Source organism: Lynx rufus, unplaced genomic scaffold (assembly GCF_022079265.1).
Source record: "Lynx rufus isolate CCGP_SWC_20201006 ecotype Redwood Valley unplaced genomic scaffold, mLynRuf1.p SCAF_1, whole genome shotgun sequence".
NCBI classification, from domain to species: Eukaryota; Metazoa; Chordata; class Mammalia; order Carnivora; family Felidae; genus Lynx; species Lynx rufus.
The window spans coordinates 22718898-22741279 of record NW_025814823.1 but is presented as its reverse complement, the minus strand read 5'-3'; the positions used below and the strand labels follow the sequence as shown (position 1 = coordinate 22741279).

At 41.6% G+C, this 22382-nt stretch overlaps 1 protein-coding gene across 6 annotated transcripts in view; it reads right to left on the bottom strand.

Annotated features, from left to right (window-relative positions):
* RCBTB2 (RCC1 and BTB domain containing protein 2) overlaps window positions 1-22382 on the bottom strand; it is a 49948-nt gene that overhangs the window by 3279 nt on the left and 24287 nt on the right. For 2 of the 6 annotated variants that reach the window (XM_047079711.1, XM_047079719.1), the window contains exons 3-14: window positions 22224-22288; window positions 17274-17429; window positions 16931-17081; window positions 14571-14737; window positions 13866-14024; window positions 13631-13738; window positions 12398-12540; window positions 9492-9557; window positions 6478-6668; window positions 5843-5969; window positions 4080-4219; window positions 512-642 (exon numbers count right to left, since the gene is read on the bottom strand). In XM_047079711.1, the coding sequence (XP_046935667.1) occupies window positions 512-642; window positions 4080-4219; window positions 5843-5969; window positions 6478-6668; window positions 9492-9557; window positions 12398-12540; window positions 13631-13738; window positions 13866-14024; window positions 14571-14737; window positions 16931-17081; window positions 17274-17429; window positions 22224-22265 (1581 nt within the window). In that variant the 5' untranslated portion in view covers window positions 22266-22288. Of the gene's footprint in view, window positions 1-511; window positions 643-4079; window positions 4220-5842; window positions 5970-6477; window positions 6669-9491; window positions 9558-12397; window positions 12541-13630; window positions 13739-13865; window positions 14025-14570; window positions 14738-16930; window positions 17082-17273; window positions 17430-22223; window positions 22289-22382 lie in introns of those variants that run through there. The other 4 variants (XM_047079732.1, XM_047079738.1, XM_047079727.1 and 1 more) reach the window with 3 other exon arrangements.

Genomic DNA, 22382 nt, shown 5'->3' with positions numbered 1-22382 from the left:
GCTCAGAGCCTGGAGCCTGTTTCCGATTCTGTGTTTCCCTCTCTCTCTGCCCCTCCCCTGTTCATGCTCTGTCTCTCTCTGTCTCAAAATAAATAAACGTTGAAAAAAAAAAATTTTTTTAAAAAAAAAAAATTTTTTTTAAATCTTTACTTACTTTTGAGAGAGAGACAGCATGTGAGCAGGGGAGGAGCAGAGAGAGGGGGACACAGAATCCGAAGCAGGCTCCAGGCTCTGAGCTGTCAGCACAGAGCTTGACACGGGGCTCGAACTCACAAACTACGAGATCATGACCTGAGCCGAAGTCAGACACTCAACTGACTGAGCCACCCAGGTGCCCCTGTCAAGCCTTTCCTTTATTTAGGGCTTCTTCCTTGGAGCTCCACCCTAACGTTATACAAATGGTCACTTTTTCTGGTACTTTTAGTTGGTTTACTTGTTTATTTTAGTTTATGAACTAAACACCTACCATTCTTTCCACAAGGTCAGCTAGTTGAAAGGGTGCTTTTCTTACCTGAGCATCATACTTCACAGCAGCTGAAAGCAGGGCAATGGCATTCTCCTCACAGATTCCTTGCTTGATAGTTTGTTGGCAGAGCTTTTTCAAACGATTTTCTCTATAAAAGGTAGCCAAATCCAGCAATCCTGGCAGGAAGAGATGTTTATTAGGGGGAGTGATTACAAGCATCCCCATTAAACTCACTCAACCCTTCAAGCAATGATTGTTGATGTGCGAACTGAGCGAATACAATACACAAACAAGTAGCTGTGGAAAAGCAGACACACAGTGAAAATGGCTTTCATATTTCTCCTGTAAAGGCCAACCCCACACTGTCACTTATTCTCCTGGGTCATTTCCATCAGCACACGGACACGTGTCTGTCTCCCATCAGTCTCCCCCATTTCTCTGTAAACCTGGGGAACATCCTCTCTGTTTGCTGTCTCCATTTTCTCCCTTCCCCTTCTCCCGCTAAGCCATTCCAGCAGAATCCCATCCCCTCCATTCCCGGATGTCACGAATGCTTCCATGGAGCCAAATCGAAGGGGCTGTTGTCTGGTTTGTCCTACTCAACATTTACACAGAATTTGATGTGGCTGGTGATGCTTCTCTTCTTGAAACTCTGTGTTACTTATGTTTTTCTTCTCCGTAATTCTCTTCAGTCTCTTGGCTCGGCCGTTCTTCCTAACTTCCAAATGTTTTGAGTGTCCCAGGGTTCAATCCTCAGATTCTAATTTCACTTATTTCCCTAAGTGACTTCCAGCACCAACCCTGCCCCTCAGTTTAAAATACCACCTGTAAATACTGATGAGTCCCGTTATATTATCTGTCACCTACTTTCACATAATTCACGACGGAGTGATTAACACAATAAGTTAAGGATATGGCTATCTAAATCTCCATCAGGGGATTTGTTAATTAGCATTCAGAATGCTAGGAACACTTTGTGAAAATACTTATGAAAGGAGCTGTGTCTGGATACAAGGCTTGGCTAGAAACACTGTGCGAGGCCTCCTGCCCTGGCATGAACAGGATGAAGCATCCCGAGACCAGCACGCCCCACGCTCAGAGAGGTACACTCACTAGCTCTACATCCAGTCTGGGTTGTCATCTGATCAAAAGGTTAGCTGAATCCTCTGCCAGAAAATCATCACATCTACATCAAGCTAACCTGCAAAGTGCTTCCCAGGGGCCTAAGAGACAAAGAGGTGGGATTTCATCAATCTTAAAACATCAACCGTTTTTGCATCCATCTGCCACTGCCTCTTGCGTATGTAGGAGGGCCGGGTGCAAACTTGTTTTCATCGTAACCTGACCAATACTACCAAAATTACAGCGGCAAGGCCCATGGCCCAGTGGAGGATACTGAAATCTTCTGAAATCTTGAGACCTGTGATGGCTCATTTGTTTTTGGTCAGTTCTTGGCAACCCCAAATTCCTATCTCTAGTCCACACTCCGAACTGCAGAATCACATAAATGTGTTCTCCTGAACTGCCCTTTAGAAAAGATCCTGCCCTGAGCCCCTGCTCAAAACAGCCCAGATCTGCACCTCCTCCAGGCACAGTCCTCACCACAATGGCCAAGAGCCAGGCATCCACTCCTAGACCACACTTTGGTTACAGGGGACTCTGGAATTCCCTACCTAGTGGGCCCTGAGGCCACTTATGTGGACATTTGCTCCCTTCCTGACCATGCCACCAATGTGCAGATGCCCAGCCCCAGCGGTGGCCTAGGTGAATGGAGCTTGGCCATGCGGGCTGGGGTGCCCACACATCCCTTGTGATGCAGGGTGTAGCTGGCAGTGGGTATAGAAAGATGGCAGGCCTGCCCTTCCAGTGCAGATGGCTAGTAAGCAACTCAAAACTCCTTTGCCTGCTCAAACTCAAGGGCAAAACCTGTTGCTCTCCATCTTCCTCATCGTCTTGAATGCTACTTCCATGAACCCACCGGCTCAGCCAAACAGCTTAGAGCAGTCGTTACTTCTGTTTTCCGCACACCCCGACGTGCCATCAGCCCCATTTTTAAAATACATCCAGAATAGGATCTCTTTCAACACCTCTGCCGCTATGCCACCCTAATCCAGGGTATCATCATCACCTTATACCTGAACCGTCATAATGACTATCTTTTAAAACACATCACTCCTGTCATGGAAGCTGCTGTGCCTCAGCCCCACCAGCACACAGACCTGTTCTCCCTTTCTTCCTCTACCACTTCCCCCAGCCTCTCCTGTAGCACTTCCAGGACCCTTCCTTAAGAGACACTAGGATTTTCCCTTTGCCCCTTCGTCATCGTCCCTTCCTCCATCCTGCCAGTAATGCAAATGCGGTCCTGGACTATGAGCGCGGGCCACACGCAGGGATGCCCTGCACTGGCTCCTTTAAACCCCAGTTTTTAAAATGTTGTTGTTAAAGCAAATCCTAAATAACACAAGCTTCACGCTCAAAACCTTCCAAGGCTTTCCACCACACCAAGATTAAAACTCAAGCTCTTCACTGTGGCCCCCAAGGGTAGTCATGCTCTTGCCCACATCCCGTTGCCTGACCTAATTCTTACCGCACTGAGTCTCACTTCACTCCACCTGCCCTGGCCTTCTTCCTCTTCCTCTACAAATCTGTGCCTGTCTCAGACCTCTGCACTCACTGTTTCCCAGAAGGCTCTTCCCTCAGGTATCTGTGCGGCTGTTCCCTCTTGCTTTCCCCCGCTCTCTGCTCCCTCTACTTCCTCACGGAGGCCTTCCATATTTGCTTGTTTAGGGCTGGTCTCCCTCATCTGAACACAAGCCCCCAGGGGCAAGGCCCTGGTCTATCTCCTGCACAGACACTGAAAGGAGCTGTGGCACATGCTGGGCATAGGCACTAAATCATTTGTGGAAGAAAGGGAGGAAAACTGTAAAACTCCAGAAATCAGATGTTTGTTTACCTGAGGAAAATTAAATGCTGATCTGGTAAAAACCGATACTGGATTTATACATGTAAAAGGAATATTTAACTTAAAAATCTGAAGGCTGAGCTGTTTCTTTAGTTCCTTAAGGAATTCCTTAATTCTCTGTGCCACCAGCTAACAATATTGCCAACAGCTATGAACTGAAATGTAGTATGTCTGTTACTCTGTGCCCGTTTGATCTATGTGGCTTTTTTTTTTTTTTTTTTTTACTGTCCGTACCCCTGAGGTGCAGTGAACGCCCCACACTACCTTCAGGACAGAAGGCCCCAGAAGTCCCACAGCGTTCTGTCCCAAAGCCGTCTAGAGGGCAATTCCCGGTTATGGAGACCACAGGGCTTATTACTACTACGTGCATTTCATCTTCTTTCTAACGTAGACATCTCAGGGGCGGCAGGTGTGGCTGCCGAACAGTCATGCACATTCCTTACATACGGCAGTTACGGAAGAATGGCACCCGCTCCACAGTCTGACGGTTTGAGATCCACCAAGTCACCCTCTGTATGAAGCAGTAACCAGGGAAAAGAGTGTGGGTTGGACACAGAGAGAACTATGTGTGCGATCGCCCTCACGGCCACTTCCACCCTGCGCATTACTCAGCATCGTGCCCATCTCTTGGGAGAGAGTGGTGGCGATTACCTACTGCCTCCTCGGGGGAAAGGCTGATGCTGTCTGTATACAGGTACTCCAGGAAGGCTCGGTAAACAGGATACGAAAACTCACTCATTTCTACGATATCATCCTCGTTGTCTTCCAATGAAGAACGAAAATGCTCACACCTGAATGAAGGAAGAAAGGAGCATGTGAGGTCCTAGCTTCTGGGCGAGAGCAGACGACCCTCCTGAGGGACACATCCTTGTGGGGCTTCAAGGGGAACTGACAAGGAGAAAGGAAACACGGCGTGGCACAGGATTCTCCTCACACTGCACACCTCTGTGTCCCCATCCTGGTCCCTCGCTTCCTCTGCTGGCTGCAAGTGTAGTGACCACCACTTACTGGACGAGGCTGCAGATGCAAACCGGATGTAGCGGAGCTGACTCCGAGGTGTCATTTCCGCACCCTGTGCGCAGCGCGGCATTTATGGAAATTGGGTGGGTTTCTTTTCATAAACTGAGTCATTTTGTTTCTTTACCTCCTGCTATGGGTTGAATTGTGCCCCTCCACCCAAAATTCATATGCTGGTGCCCTAACCTTAGAATATAACAATAATTGGAGAAAGGATCTTTACAGAGGTAATCAAGTTAAAATGAGGTCATCAGGGTGGACATTAATCCAAGATGACGGGTGTCCTTATAAAAATGGGGAATTTGGATGGAGACATGCACACAGGGAGAACCCCACGTAAAGACTGGAGTGGTCAATCATGCCCCAAGCTAAGGAATGCCGAAGATTGCCAGCAAGCCACCAGAAGCTGGGAGAGAGGCATGAATTCTCCCTTGGGAGGAATGCATCCCGCCAATACCTTGATCTTGGACTTCTGCCTCCAGAGCTGTTGTTGAAGCCACTCAGTGTATGGCACTTTGTTACAGCTGCCCTAGCAAACTAATGCCCCTGTCTCTTTTGTGAAGGTTTAGGAGCTATAGCAGGAGTGAAGGAATGTTGGACAGCACAACCAAAGAGGCGTACTTGAGACTAAAATGCCATACTGAGTTTGTGATTCATTGTAGCAGGATTTAAATATCTGTTACACAACAACATGATGGTTTTTAAAATCATTATGCTAAGAGAAGGAAGCCAGGCACAAAAGAATACAGACTATATGATTCCATTAACATAAATTTCTAGAAAATGCTAACGAATCTATAGTGACTGAAAGAAAATCAGTGCTTGCCCCAGGGCTGATGCATGAGGGACCTTTGAGGGACGACAGGAATGTTCTATGTCTTGATATAGGGCCGTGGTTTCACAGCATAAATATATGTCAAAGCTCCTCAAACTGCACACTTCAAATGGATGCAGCTCGTTGCTCAAAAATGATGCCTCAATAAATCTGAATTTTAAAATCTCGGTGTTAATTTTACCCCAGACCTTGCTGCCTTGCAAAAGCCTTACCTTCTCTTTTTCCCAAGCATCTAAAAGTTCACTGTCCCACAACTGACAAGGAAAGTGACGAAGCTTGGGTCCTGGGCAGGAAGCCCAGGTGGCAGCCAGCTGCTCTGATGCCGGGCTGGACAGACCACCCGCAAAGTGCCTAAGGAAGCCCGTAGCCGTTTACTCTCTCCCCCACAGGCCCCAGTGGTTCTCGTTTCCCGTGTCCTGTGTTTCCCCGGCTGCAATGCGTGCTCCCAAGGGTGAAATCAGCCTTACGTTATTTTCATAACTACTGAAGTGCCTCCTCTAGTTCTGTGAACACTTAGAAAATCATATGTTTGTTTCAAGTCTCAAAATAAATGACTCCTTACCTAATTTTGAGAAGGACTTTATGTGCATAAATGTACTTTCCGTCCACCAGGAATTTCAGGTCTGCTGTACTGGGGTTGTCAAATTCCCTCTTGAGCGACTCTGCCACTGTCAGGTGGTCGTCAGGTTCTACAGAGGAACACCAATGTTTCCAGGCTTAAGGACAGACATAGTAGAAATACAGGCCAGAATACAACATTGCTCTTGTGACACTCAGGAAAATACCCGAAATAAATGGCTGAGTGATGCTTTCTTTCCCCTAAATACAGATTTTCACGTCTCTGTAATCATTAAGGGTAAGAGCCTCACACACATCTCCTTGTAAACCTGACAGAACAACTAAAAAGTCCCAAACCGCCCCCTCAATGAAATTTTTGAATGTTTGAGTAAATAGACTAGCTAAAAATAAAAGAGAATAGTTTTTCAGGAACACTAAAAAGCAGTCAAATGAAATAGCTTTTAATTTAGTATGTGATCCTGGTTTCTGATACCTTCAAGAAAAATTAATCCATCAAATTAGTTTCCTTTCACAGGAGCCCATTAGCGAGAAAATATATGATTCTGCACCTAAAAAGTCCTTTTACTATCACCGGGGTTGTCTTGCTAGTTTTCACCCAAATGGGCAGAGACCACTCACCCACGGACAGGAGGCGCCAAGAGACAGCAGGAGTGGCGAAGCAGGCGAACACGTCGTCGGTGCAGGAGAAGTGCGTGAGGTGAGGCAGGATCACGGACTGGCCCCGGCACTGGCCCCACATGTACACGTGCCCGCCCTGGGTCTTGGCAGCTGACGTGTGGGCCGAGTGGCAGGCCGCAATCTCTATAATTCTAGGTTCACAAATAAATGCCAAGTGAACGTGGCAAACAGGAGAAGAAACAAGTTGATTTCTCCTTCCCTTAACTTTAACGGATTTAAAAAACAAAACGAGACTTAATCTAGATTTTCAGGCACGAAACAGTTATTTAGGTTTAAGCTATCCTTCAATGGCACAACTAATAAAGATCTACTTGTTACCACTTCCAGCCCGTAGGCCTACAAAAATATATACTGTCCCGTTGTGAAATGCAAAAACAATCCAAGGGTAAAGGCCAAAACAAACAAAACAGTGATAAAGACTTGGGCTGCTTAACCCAGGTCTTGATCCAGTATCAAGAAATATTTTCATTAAAACTTTACCGATTTTAGTGTTAGATGCAGCATGCTGTGGGCCACCCCAATCCACACTCTGCAAACAGTAAGGTCAGTAGTTCTAACTCATAGGACTCTATCTGTGAGAGCCCAAGAGAGCAGTTTGCTGATAAGTTCACAATTGCCAGGGAGGTAGTTCTCAGAATACTTCCTAATAGAAAGCCCTGTTGTTGTTGATTTAGAAATAATTAACTTCCTCTAAGAATAAGCCACTGTACAGATTCACAAAAGAGAGTAAACTATTTTACCCAAAGTGAGATTGCCATCTTGATTTTGCCCACAGCAGGCAGTGGCACCAAGATCCTCAGTGACTTAGGCTCAGAGCTTCAGAGTCATCTTTGACTTCTCCCTCCTCACTTTTTTCAGAATATCCAATTGACAAATAACATAGATTCTCTCTTTGATAATTTCTCCCATCTGCCACCACCCTAGGTCAGGCACAGCCCATATCTGACTCCAAAGCAACAGCCTCCGTGGTCTCCATGCCTTAGACTCTCTCTCTTTTCCAATCCAGATCACACAAGGCTGGCAGGTTAACAATCCTCCGAAAACAGCATCCTCATCAGTACTCTCAAACCTTCCGTGGCTTCCCACAAGATAAAATCCAGATGTGTGACATCAAGACCTTTCATAATTTGTCTTGCGCCTGTATCCAATCCTCTTTCAAATCACATTTACCTACATACCCTATGTTCCAACAAACAGATGTACTCACTGCCCCTCAACATTTTTCTTCACAAAGTCATTGTGCAGAAATGCTCTTTCCTTTCTCTCTGCCTTAGAAATCCTACCCATCTTCCAAGGCTCAGCTCAAATGGCCCCAGAGGAAGAGGTCTCTTGCTCACCTGCACTCTTGCCATTCATCCCATCCACACCATTCCAGCCTGGCCCTTAACATCTCAGGGAGGTATGTCTCACCTACTCTGCTAGATTACAAGTTCCTGGCAGGCTAAATCACTGGCTTATTTCTCTCTCCCCAAGTGTCTTTCTCTCCCCAGTAAGGTGTCTGATTAAGCACAATATTTAGGTTATTTTATTGACTAACTGGGAAGGACAGAACAACATAGAGCGACTGAGGGATGGGAAGACCCCATTGACAGCCTAGCAATTGGAGGGTGGAGACATCCCTCCACTGCCTCTTTTAATTGGCCGTTTCCCAGACAAGGAGGGAAGATGGTCATCATGCAAGCTGAACACTGCCGTGGTGGCTTGCCTCAGAAGGCTGAGGTGTACTGTTTTCATGTGCGGTCCCAATCATTTCAGGGATTCATTCAAGGGCAGCTCTTAGCTCTTGAAGATGGGAGTACTACACAAGAAGCTATGCTGTACCACGGTGGAGAGCCTGCATGCTGGGGTCAACCACACCGGGGGCCACATCCTAGCTCTACCACTAGGCTGTGTGACGGCGTAAATGTTCCCGAACCTCTGTTCCATCACGTTGCAAGCTAATTGCTAATTAATTACAAATAAAGCTAATTTGTATGTATACAAATTAAATGATAAAATGTTAAACACCAAGCACAGAGTCTGGTGTACAAATAGTAGCCAGCAGTAGAGGCTTAACAGGTTTACTACTTCTTGGCATTTTAAGTGACAAAGCCTCCCTCACACAGAGACTATATTTCCAGTGATCAATTCAGACAGTGAGACCTTCCCTATTTGCATGGTCAAATCAGTGAATGGGCCCAAACCTCTAATATGTGCTTTTTACAAAAGAATCTTCCTTGCCCACACAGGGAATATTGCCAATCCTATCTGGCTTCTCAATAAGCATATCCTTCTCAATAAAGAAAAGGCAAGGAAATGGAATAAGTGCATTTGTTCAAAGAAAAGGCATCTGTTCAAAGAAAAGGCCATCCACCCTCACACATTGCACCAAATGTGAGGGCAGCAACACACTTCATTTTACATGGCTTGGTGCGAGGGGCAGGGCACAGGGCTGAGGGCCAGACAGCAGCCTATGGAGGCCAAGGTACTTAAAACACTTATCATCTATTTTATCATCTTAAAAAAAAAAAGTGAGGAGAGCAGAATCCAGGTAGCAATCCTTTCACAGCCTTGTGAGTAAATGAAATCAGCTACAGCAGAGTGCACACTCAAAACAGTTTCTTCTGGTGACTGAAGTGTTTACCAGTGGCTGCAGGAACTCTGGGAAACCAGTTAAAATCACAGATAGCCTCTCTCTTCCCTGATGATGTTCTATGAAAAATGTAACTGATGGGAACATAACAGTGTCCTTCTGGGCTCAACTACCCAACATTAGAAAACCAAAATAATTTAATTCCTGCATTCACTTCTGAAATATCTTTACTAGCCTCCGTGGAAAGGAAGTAGCCTTTGCCTTTACAGGAGGAGGGAACACTACTTGGTGGAGGAAGGCTGGAACAGACACAGCACAGGGGTCAAGATGCAGAAAGCTGTGGAGCAGTGGCCTTCCCTTAACATGGCCTCGTGAAGTTTACCTGGAACACCTAGCAGCACACGGGAAGTCAGGGGTGGGGCACGGGCTTGGCTGACGGCAGCAGCTGCTACAGGAACAAGAGTGGAGAAAGTTTAGAGGGAACCTTCAAGTCTAAGCTTGGGACCCAACCAACTGCCAACGCATCCAGCTGTTGCCTAAGGTCATCTGTTCTTAAATCTGATTCATACCAAGAAGCAAAATTCTGAAGCTCAGATTTTCCAGTCTAATATGCAACAGATGATGACTATAAACTGAGCTAAACTTTACTGTCAGAATGTCTGGCATATTTCACATTTTATTTTGTAGCCATGCTTAATGAAAAAAAAAAGTACTAGACATTCATAATAAATGAGTTTTGTGTCACCTCAATGGAATGATCCCCAACGACTGCAGCTTAATGGCTGTGAAGTACTAGAAATGAAAAAGCAGAGAGTGAGGAAGAATATAAAACAGAAAACAATGAGGAGAGGAAAAAAGGTAATTTGTGAGACAGAAGAAGAATGGAGAAGAAATAGTAATAATAAAAAGATCCAGAGCAGTAATTCCCAAGCCTGGTTTTGTAAGAGGCCAACATACTACCAATTATCAAGGTGTCACAAAATTCACAAAAATTCAAGGCAAAGTTAGCTTTAAATCAATTTAACTTCAACTATGCTTTTATGGAACTTTAAGAACAAAGATAAATGCTGGTAAATCAAAGTACTGAGACTTCAGAAAGATTGGGAATGACTGGGTTAGAGAGAAGAGAATTACTTTAGTCATTAAAATTACTTTTATGTGAACATAAATTGCTAACAAATGTCATTAGCATTCTTCATCATAGAGCTCTGTGGGAAAAATTTTTTAAAGGTTTTCCTTGGGTTGTCGTTTAAGCAAAGGATCCAATGTACACAGATTTTCACTTTCCACTTCTGTGAACAGGTAACCAGGACCTGAAGATCCACCCCACCCTACATTCAATCCTTTTGTTTCTAATTAGTCAAACTTCCCTGAAATGGGCCCCAAGAGTCAGAAGTGAGTTCTTGAGAGATAAGTCATAACATATCTGCAAATTTCAGTCGCTGAAAAGGGTGGGTACGTGCAAAACAAGTCCCAGCAGACTTACAAATTCCTCCCTCGCAATATTGGTGTGATGGAGAGCCTGCAAGCTCAGGGGTTACCACAGCGAATTCAGGCATGGAAAACAGAAAAGTAGGAATATTGCATTCAAAACATTCAGCCATGATTTCTGTAGCCAAATAATGACTACATGGACAACAGCAAGTGTGCAAGTGTGGAGCTATTTCCATTTTTTTTTTGCATTTATAATTCAAAATTTGAAAAAAGTTAAGTTTTTTTAAAACCTTAAGTTTTTAAAATAAACAAGCAATACTCTCAAGTACCACGTAAGGAGTTGGCACTCAACATAACTGCCCTGCCCTCCTTTTCTGCCTCTTTTTCCTTCTTCCCCAAGCTGTCCTACACTCTTTCTGGCCTAGCATGATGGGAGTGGGAAGACCTGGTGCTCATCCTGGGACGACCAGGGACCAGCAGAGCAACGTGGGGCAAGCTGCTGGTGGGCAGACAGTAGTGCATTTGGCAAGTCCAGGGACAGAGGAGTTCAAATTTACAGAAAGTGTGACAGCACCATAAAAATGGCAAAGTACTATACAAACATGTTGTTTTGATTTGATCCTTTATTTGATCCTTTAACACTTTACTGTTTGTCTAAATACTAAATGTCCCTACTGACCCGATTTGCTAAACTGAAGCATTTTCGTGATTGCTCAAAGCCTCAAGACTGTCCCTTCTCTTTTCACTGAGGAGCTCTGAACTACCTAAATGGGGGTGGCAATGGCATGGCCGCACACATCTAGTACATTCCCACCAGTTCCTGACCTCCATTCCCTCTCCTTCTCCCCAATCCTTATGAGGTCCAGGTTCTTATTCTAAGATTTTGGGGGAAAAAAACAAATATAGGTTTTTTTTAAAACCTATTTAACATAGGTTAAACAAAATTAGCCAGGTTTAAAATACTCACATGAAAATCAAGGGGGTTGAAAATGACAATTTGGTTCTTCACTTTTATTGTTAAATATTCCAACAGGAAAATATGAAAGAATTGCATACAAATGCAAGATAATCTATATATCCATATGCTTACTTTAAAATCAGATATAACAAAACTTAGTATGTACAATAAAAATGAAAATAGCAGTATTCATTCCTACAATGATTATAAACCTGGTTTAACAGACACAATAATGAATATTTTTGTCCTATACTACTGTGTCAAGAGATAAGAGTGAAAAGGCAGTGCTATGGCCATGTTTGAGACATTCAAAGGGCTTTCAAAAGTAGTAGGATAACTGGAAGAAAATTTTGGATATGTTAATTACTTGACACAACCTTGCAAACAAGTGGGCAAAACTAAGTCTTAATTTTCTAACCACTATATTCTGCCTCATAGTGATAGCTTGGGAACTAAAATCATGAGATGGTCTTATCCTTTCAACTGGCAAATTTTACACGTAGCTGAGTGAATGGCTTTATAATCTATCTGAGGTACTTTTGTTTTTCTAAGCCACAGAAAATCAACCTCAAGCATCATCAACTTCCTCTTAATGTAAAACAGAAAACAAGGAGGAGGAAAAGGTAATTTGTGAGGGAGAGGAATAATGTAGAACAGCTGTGGGAGGCTTAGTCCTTGTTGTTTGTGTACAGTAGCTGAAATAGGGGTAAATGAAAGTAGAGTATTTAACATACAAACTCCCCAAGGGTTCAAAAGCCAATTTTAAAGAGGAATGAATGCTCTGGTGAAAGACTAGTCTAATATTAGCAGTAAGTTTCCCCACAATTCTGTATCACGTCCAAGTTCTGTTTAATCACTAAAGAACATGCAAGTTGTTTTGAAAATGCACATATTACCTGTCCTTTTCCACAACGACAGGTGCAGGATAGGACTGGTTACTTTTATTGCCAGTGCCTAACTGGCCGTAAGAATTTGCACCCCAAGCATACACTTGGCCTTCATCTGTTAACACTAATGTGTGCGCATAGCCACAGGCAACCTGGAAAGAGGAAAACCAAATCCACTTAGGCCTGCAAATATGCTTTCACAAGATAGGTTAAGAATCAAAGATATTAAAAAAAAAAAAAAGAAGAAGAAGAAGAAGATAAAGAGGCAGCCTGCCCAGAGAGACCAACATGAGGTAACCCGTATTACTCCAGAACTAGCTCAGCCCACATGTGGTCAAAATGGCCGTTAAGATCAACATGATTTCCTTCAGTGACATGAGTCTGGTTTATTCAGCTTTCATATGGCATTCATTATGCTCACAGAGATCAAGGGGTGTGAAGTGAATATGAAATACACTTTTATTTTTTAAGAATTACTTTCCTTTTTTATTGTAAAAGTAAAACATGTTTAATGTGGAATACCATAAAAAAAGTATAAATATGAAAGTAATCTCAAGATCAGGATTTTTTTCTATATACACACACACACACGCACACACATACAGTACAGAAATATGTACCATGTCTCCATGCACCATGTCTGTATCTTCATTTTTATGTAACACCACATAGCACTATTTCCATATCATTAAAAATCCTTTGTAAGCATCATTTCCATTCATGTAGATTTTGTATAATTTATTTAATCACTAACTTATTATTTGATTAAATTATGCTATATCTATTATTTATGTTATTTATTAAAGTTGATATTTTTTCTTTTCTTTCTTTCCCTCTTTATCCTCCCTCCCTCCCTCCCTCCCTTCCTTGCTTCCTTCCTCTTTTGCTATATCTCTCCACTAATCCTGTGTCTTTCTTTTTTGTTCCTTAAATATCCCTGGAAGAAAATTACAGAACAAAGGGTATGAATATTTTCAAGGCTCTTGATATATGCTGCCAAAGTTTCCTTGGAAAAGATTGTAACAATTCACATTCCAACAGCTATGTATGAGAGTGGCCTAGAAACATAATTTCCTGATGAACATCTACAACTTTACTCAGGGAAACAGAGCTTTAGTTTTTAGTTCAATAAAAAAAACATCAAGCAGCTAAACTTTTCATCTGCCAAGAAAACTGTGTACAGTGGCATCTTTGCCATGAAAGACTTAAAACCAGGCACACACAGAGCCGCTGTGGACGTACCCGCTGGACACGAATGCCTTGCAAAGCCGATATTCTACAGGGGGTTGGCTGGTTGCCACTACTGCCAAGTCCAAGCTGCCCGTTTCCATTGTAACCCCAGACATAGACCTGAGGGAAAACCAGAGACTCAGTCCCATGAAAGACACATGCAAGCAAGCTCTCTGCTGTGAGAAACACGCCACCGATCAGGCAAATGGGTTTTTTTTCTAAACAACATATGAAATAACTTTCTTACCTCGCCAGTGTTCACCACTGCCATTGAACACATCTGCCCACATGCTATGTTCACAACTACTTTATTCTGTAAGCAGCCTGTGACTCTTCGAGGGATTGGCTGATTGGCTGTTGATCCAGATCCTACCTGCCCGGAGTTATTATAACCCCAGGCAAATACCTGGGGATCAATAAATGAAACACATTAACTTATAAAGTATCTCAATTACAAATTAACATATACTCATAATGCCTCATCTTTGTTTTCAAAATGCTTGATATCCATAAATTCTCACAACATAGAGAAGTTTTTGTAAAATTCATTCTTACAAAATTTACAATACTTTATAAAATTAGGTTATTGGTATTATCTGTACAAATAACAATAATGATCATCAAATATATAATATTTATCAAAATATCTACTTGGCTTCAGCCATATTTTCCAGCATTTTAGGGCTTTTCTTTTTGCAAATAAAACCCTTGAGTATATAGCAATATAGAAAGAACATTACAACCTTTTAAATTCTGCAGTTATAGAAATCCTTACTACATAAAGGTACACTTAATGATGTAACCACCATGATTATGAACTGCTAACAAGAATAAGGTTGAATTTGAGGGAGGTGGTTATTTTAATCAAATGACCATGTTTCCAAGATGGCTGTTAACAATCCATATAATCTTACTGAAAAAAATCAATGAGATTTACGCTAACTATTCTCACCTCTCCATCAGATGTTAGCACCAAAGAATGGTAAGACCCACAGGCAACTTCAGTGACTTGTTTGTTTGACAAATTAGTAGAAATATGACAGGGCATTAAACCATGATTAGTTGTCCCATTGCCCAGCTGGCTGTAAGCATTATGACCCCAGGTAAAGACTTCTCCTTCTGAAAATAAAAAGAAATAAAACCAGCTTTCAAAACATCTACTTTATTATATGAACATATATATTGCATCCTTCTACAAATGAAAACTAAAAATTCATGTGCAAATGATAATTGACTTCCCTATCCCACCAAACTCATTCTATAAGAGAATACACTTGGAAAATTTGAGATACTCTATCTCAAAGCAACAAGATGAAATTTAAATGGATTAGTTAAAATAGCTGGCAGATAGGTTGTAAATAAACAGCAGAGAAATGCTACTAAGAATAATAGGAGAAAACATCAGATTGAAAGTCAAGAGACTGTAGGTCATTTAATTTCCCTGGGCCTATTTTCTTATCTATAAAATGATCAAGTTAATTTTTAAAATATTTGTTATATATTATTTCTTATGTGGTATAATATATATTCAGAAAAGTTCGTAAGATATATATGCAGTTTTATAAATAATTATAAAGCACACACCCATGTACCACCACTCAGGTCAAGAAATATAACCTTATGATCACTCCAAAAGCTCCCCATATATAATCCACAATAAGAGAATTTAGTTTTTCCTGTTTTTGAACTGTAAATAAATGGAACCATACAGTATATACTCCTTGTGCTTGTATTTTCTACCATATTATCTCTGGGTGCTACATGCCAGATAATTTCTTCTGATCTTCCAGTTTACTAATTTTATCTTTTGATATGCCCAAACTGCTATTAAACTTGCCCAAGGAGTTTTCATTTTGATAATTATATTGTTTATTTCATTCTTTTTCAAATCCTCTTTGATCTCTGCAGGTCTTCAAGCTAGTTTTTTATTTTTTCAAACATAATAAATACAGTCATCTTGTACCTGGTAATAGCTGATACTTAGTATTCAGTGTTTGCTATCTTTTTTGCTGGTTCTCATTCATGGTGCCTTGTTCCCTTGTGTACCTGGTTATCTTTTACTATGTGCTGCTAATTGCCATTGAAAACTCATTTTGCAATGGCATTATATTTCTTCAGGCCTAGGATGAAGTGAAGGTGCCTTCCTCTAGAAAGAATCCACATTAACGTCTGTCATGCCACTAAGGCGCTTAAAGGTACTTCTTTAATAAATCCAAGGCTTGAGATTTCTTGGACTACCAGTCTGATGTGAATTGGAATACAAATCCATGATTACAACCCTTCAGGGAGAGGTTTTCTTTCTTTCTTTTTTCCTCCTTGCTTTTCTCACAGGCAAGGATTCTTCTGTTCAGTGCCTTAGAGATGGAAGAGCTGGCCCATTCTTGCCCCCAGAGCCTAGCCTTTGGTGTTCCTAGCCTAATGGGCTAGGTGTCTGACCCATGACCCCTTCACCTTGTGAGTACATCAAACCACAACTCATTTAGGTGGGGAAGCAGATGCCCTTAAGGCAAAACTAGCTTTAAGTTCCCCTTTAACCTTAGTTCATACTTTCTCTTGAATCCGATCCAGTAATTCCTCTCTGCCTTGTTAGTGCTTTGATGCCTCTATGGAAAAAAATTAAATATTTTATCTAGAATTTTTAGTTGTTTCCAGGGAAGAAGTGGTCCAAATAATCTAGCCTATTACTGGCAACCAAAATTCCCTAAAATTTATGTGAAATAAGTATACAACACAGTATTTATAAACTTTATTTTCAATTCAAAGAATACTAATGAAATGAACACCTAGCTTAAGAAAAGTCTAAGGTATGATTGAATTATAATGTCTTATTAGTCTGAATTCATGAAATAGCCATAAGTCTATTATTCATGGTAATTCTATTTCAGCCATCAGTCATTATTCATGGTAAGAATCCCAGTGTGCTAGGAGTCAGAGAACATCTTGGACTTAGCTTCAGTGTCTTAGTTCATAGATCAGAGATCTCAAGTTCAAAAAGTCCAGAGTGAGTTAATTTTAATGCAAAATAATTAAACTTATGAAGTGTAAACAAAAGGGGTTTACTGGACTTATAGCACTGTCATTCTCACATCGAAAGTGCCAATAACTGCTAGATTCCATCTGCTCCATTATCTTACTCTGATACTCAGACATGTTCATATTTCACATTGTCCAAAGCACAGTCAAGTTCACAGGACAGAGCCGGAAACTCCTACCCAATCAAGAAGTATGTTCTCGATTTAACGGGTGGTCCCAAATCTTGTTTCTCAACAAATAAGGCAATGGCTAAACCTCTACACTGTGATCCTAGGTTACCTGTTGTGGCAAGGACAATATGGGGGCCACTCCCATAGCTGAGGCAGGCAATTTTTTTGCCACTTAAAGAATCCAGTCTCCGAGGTTCAATGGTGCTCTGGACGTCACCTAATCCCAAACAGCCACAGCAGTTTGTGCCAAGCACAAAAATCTGTGGGAAAACGACTGTTAGTTCAAGCACCTCTATTTCTGACAAACCTGTAATTACTGCTTCATTGTATAACATTATGTAACAAGTAAGAATGTACTCTCATGCTTTCTTCTTAACCTTAATTCCTCAGTTTCTGCCCCACTCCGTCGAATCTATTACGGTAAGAGGCTGAATTTTTTCTTCAAAATTTACCTCATCATTTACTGTAGTATATAAAACTTCATTGCCAGCGCTGCCAAAGACACAGGCCTGACGAATTAACTGCCGTTCTTCCTCAGAACAAAGGGAGAAAATTGGCCACTTTCCCACATCTAACATCTTCAAAGATGACAGAGTAGCCTGTACTGGCTGAAAAGGAAAAAAAAAAATACATATATATATATACACATTAAGACTATTAATTAAAAAATACTTTTTTTTCCTTCCCCTTTTAATTCTGTAGAAGAGTCAGCACCAGTTCAGGCAGGGACGGCTCTCTTTTTGAGAGACCCTTTATAGCTACAGGAAATGCCTCTACAAACCCACTGCTTCAGTCCTGCTCTCACAGCCACCAAGAGACAGAGACTCCAGGTGGGATCAGATCTCACCTACTAATTTTCCTCAAGGCCACAGGAATCGTCCTGACTGACTTCTGGGAGGCCGAATGGCTAGCAAGTATTTTCAGCATTGGCTAGGTCTTAAATGTAGCTCTGGAAACTAGGCTGGTTGTAAAGGCAGGAAAAACAGAGAGACAGCACTGCTATTTCATCAGATGCCTAAGTCTTAACAAAAAGTGTCCTTGGAAAAGAACAATGCTGAAGGTGACCAAGGAAACGACCCAGAAGTGCCGGTTCATGGGTCCATTCTGACCACCAGTTGAGCAGTTAGCGGCTTCTCTCATCCCCCCCACTCAGGTTTGGAGATAGGAAGATACACCCACAAAGTGTGCATTCATTTGCTAGGGCTGCCATAACAAAGTACCACAGACCGAGTGGCTTACACAAAAGAAATTTATTTTCTCACAGTTCTGGAGGCTAGAAGTTCAAAATCAAAGTGTCTACTAGTTTAGTTCCTCCTGAGGACTGCAAGGGAAGGATGTAGGTCTCTGTCTTGGGCTTGTAGATGGCCATCTTCTCCCTGTATCTTTACTTCATCTTCCCTCTATACATGTCTGCCTCTGGGCCCAAATTTCCCCTCACCAGTCAGACTGGATTAGGGCTTACCATAATGACCTCATCGTAACTAAACCAAATGCATCGCAATGACCCCATTTCCAAATAAGGTCACCTTCTGAGGTACTGGAGAGTCTTAGTGCATGCCAGACTGGGTGGCTTATAAAAAACAAAAGTTTACTTTTCACAGTTCTGCAGTTGGAAATCTAAGATCAAGGCACCAAAGTGCTCATGTTCTGACGAAGGCCCCCTTCCTGCTTCATAGCCATTGCCTTCTCCCTGTTTCTTCACAGGATGAAAGGGTTAGGGATCTCTCTGAAGCACCTTTTATTTTTTTATTTTTTTTTTTTTTATGAAGTTTATTGACAAATTGGTTTCCATACAACACCCAGTGCTCATCCCAAAAGTGAAGCACCTTTTATAAAGCACCAATCCCATTCATGAGGGTTCCACTACCTTTTGTTCCTTCCTCTACCTTTTGTTCTCTTCAGCCCCTTCAGATTGGGTGATGCTCACCCACATCAGGGAGGGCAAACCATTTACTGAGCTCAACAATTCAAACACTCTTCTCTTCTGTGAGGTAACACCCTCAGAGACACACGCAGGAGCAATGTTTAATCTGGGCACCAGTGGCCCACTCAAGCTAACACATAAAATTCAGCATCACACCATGTGAAGACACACAGTGAAGAAGCCCATGTGAACCATGGAGGCAGAGACTGAAGCAATCCAGCTACAGGTCCAGGAACACCAAAGATTGCCAGGAGCCACCAGAAGCTGGGAAGAAGTAAGGAAGGCTTCTTCCCTAGAGCCTTCAGAAAGCATGGCCCTGCTGATGCCTTAACTGCAGACTTGTAGTCTCCAGAGCTATAAAAGAATAAGTTTCTATTGCTTCAAGCCACCCAGTTTGTGGTACTTTTTAAAGGCAGCCCTAACAAACTAATACAGAGGGTAAGCAGCTTATAACAGCTCACAGCACCATCCTGAGTTAATGGCAGCACCTGACCAAGATGAGCTCCTCTGATGCCAAATCCAGCCACTTTCCCTCACGATGTCATTCAAGTTCTAAGACCCTGTCTGGAGAAGGATGTCTTCTACTCCCTTTTGGGCAGCACCCAAGGCCACTACAGAGCTAAGGACAGAATCTTGTTAGGTTAGCTTTTATTCTAAGCTTCTACATAAATTATCCACCTCCATATCTCATGAAGGAATCTTATTTTCTATGGGGTCTTCATTTTATTTTTTTTTTCCTATTTAAGTCTATAAATTTAAAAAAGAACAACATTTGGAATGTGACCTCAAATATTTATAGATGAACTCATGTGTGAGTTAAAAGAATTCTTATATATTATTTCCAACCTTCATAATTGTAGGGCATAGATATTGCTATCCTCATTTTAAATGCAAGGAAACTGAGGCACAGAAGCACTAAGTAACCCTCCAAGATCACTTGCTTCTAAAGATTGCTTTCCACACACCACATGTTGCAGAGAAAACAGTTCACATAAAGTTATACTACTGGTAGACCTACTGCTTGCAATCACAGGGCACTGGCTGGTCTCATAAACTCCTTGCTGAACAGGGCAGTAATCCACACTGTGGGTTACCTTCCATAAACAGGGCAGATGGCAATATACGATGAGAAAATAAGCACTGCTACCTCATTTTCTCCTTTCAAGCAGATTTTTGGATTGCAACTTGCCCTGCTACAAAAATCAAGTGGTCTCTTAGATGCCTAGAATCAGGTTATAAATCCAACAAGCTCCTAAACACTTGTCTACAAAGCATGGCCCACCTGTATAAAACCTCTAGTACCCACCCCCCATCCCCCCATGACTCTACTAACCACTGGACCTCATGTGTGTGTGTGTGTTGGGGCGGGGGGTGATGTCACCTGCAGTCATACATTTGTTAAAGGATGACACAGGTCAACAAAACATCAGGTCTGACAGTATCACTGAACATGTATTGAGTGCAAGGATCTAAAGATATAAAAATGAAACATCATCACTCCCTTCAAGGAGCTCACGATAGAAAACAAATATTTACAATATAACCTGGGTACAAAGGAGGTGTGAATACATTGCTTTCAAATATCTGTCAGACTAGCTCCTGGAGGTTAGTCATCAAAAATTCATTTTTCTAAGTCTTTTGGGGGAGTTATTTCATGGGGGAACTGATGACTTACTTTACGAAATGCATACATTTACACTTTTTGAGGTAAACATTTAGTATCAGTCTCAAGGAACTGTAACATCTTTGTTCACAGAAGAAAAATACATTTTTCTCTCCAACACACTCAAGAGTATATACAGGTGTATACACTGTATGTATTATAAACATGTACATGTATCCTATGTATATATACACTTTGTGTATATAATAAGAGTGTAGGTAGCATAGGGTTCACATATAGCGCACCTTGTAGGGCCTGCAGCCACCCTGCATGACAGCAGCCATCTCTACAAAAGGCACCCAACCACCTCTGTGCCACCTGCTAAATAAGGGACTGGCTGAGCAAGAGCCAAGGCAGGCAACAGACAAATCTGAATGGGGCAAAAACATTGCCAGGAAATGAGAGCTTAGCAGTAGACAAGATAAGTCATCTAGATTGTGTCCCTAGAATTCAGTCCTAATTTGGCCCAGGTAATCCTCCTTCCTACATATAACATTATTATAGGTAATAACTATTTCCTGGCCAGATTTCCTTTACTAGTTTGCTCACATCCAGCCCCTCACCCCCCGTCTTTCACTGGCATCTATCTGGGAGACACAAAGTAGTGACATTTTAACATTAGCTCAAGAAAAATATAATTAAGGAAACTAAGCTCCATAAAATTAGAGACCAAGAAGCATTTTATTATTCTTTTGAATATGTGCTACCGATATAACTGTTTCTCTAACAATATGAAGAACCAAACAGATTATGATACTTCACCTGACTCCAGACGATTACTAAGTTGTCACAATTAAATTTAAAATACCGCATATAGCATTAGAACCAAAATTACCCGTTGGGCATGCCTAACAAAAAAAGTTATTTTAAAAAACCCACCAACACCTTGCCTTTTGAAGACTTCCTGGCAATGTAACACTTTAATAAAGTCATTTCATTGCTAATTCTGTTCTATTTTACAAAATCTGTTGCTCCCAGGAAAAATTAGGAATTTTTCTGTTAGCATTTTATAACATTCTCAAGTTCTATACATTACTTTTGTAAGCTACTTTCGTACTTTCCTACAAGGGTTCACAACAAACACGTCCATGGTGATACTATGGTTCAGTTTTAGAAGTTCTGCCATCTTTGCACACTATGCTGGCTTTGTATAATTATTTACATCTTTTATTGTGTTTTGACCATATTTATTTAAAAAGAGCAGAAAACAGGAAAATGAAAGTTAACAGTGGCAGTTAATATTGTTACTAACGAAGAACAGACATCATGTCAATTTAATAAAATTAACATACGATGGAAAATGATGTGCATGCTGAAAGGTGTGAAACTTCTAACATCAGTTGGACACTGACTAGACTTAAGCTGGTTGACTGTAATGTTAAGCTGTGGTGGAAAATAAATAAGTTAAAGAATATCTGTGATGAATTAAGAATACGTCATCTAAGATTAGGTGTTTTATAGTTTTCTGAAATCTCTGGGAATGGAGCAAACATTGCTCAACTCAAACCCTCTTGCAGGGTGGTATTATCTGTGAAAGCAGGGGTGGTCTGTACTCCTCATCCAGCTCAAAAGGCACCATCTTCAGGAACCCTGCCCTACCCCTCAGACAATACCCACAGTTTTCTGCCAGCCCCTTTGGCATTCTCTGTACCCACAGTAATTATGTTTGCATCTGAGTAACTACACTGTGAGCCCCTCAAAGACAAGTACTATCTCACTGATCTTCCTATTGGATGACCAACAGATGACTGGTATAGGTTTCATGCAACAGAAAATACATGCTCCAGAGGCATGTTTTTGTTTGTTTTTTCTAACCTTGCCACTTTCTCCATAGGAAAGGGAAAGCTCTTCTTCCATATGGACTCAGTCCTGTGCAGTCCCTGAGGAAAAAGTATGTGGTAAAATCAGGATCCTGTGTGTGGAATGAAACTAGGCAGGTTAAAATTATTTTACTTCCAATTAACAGAGAAAATA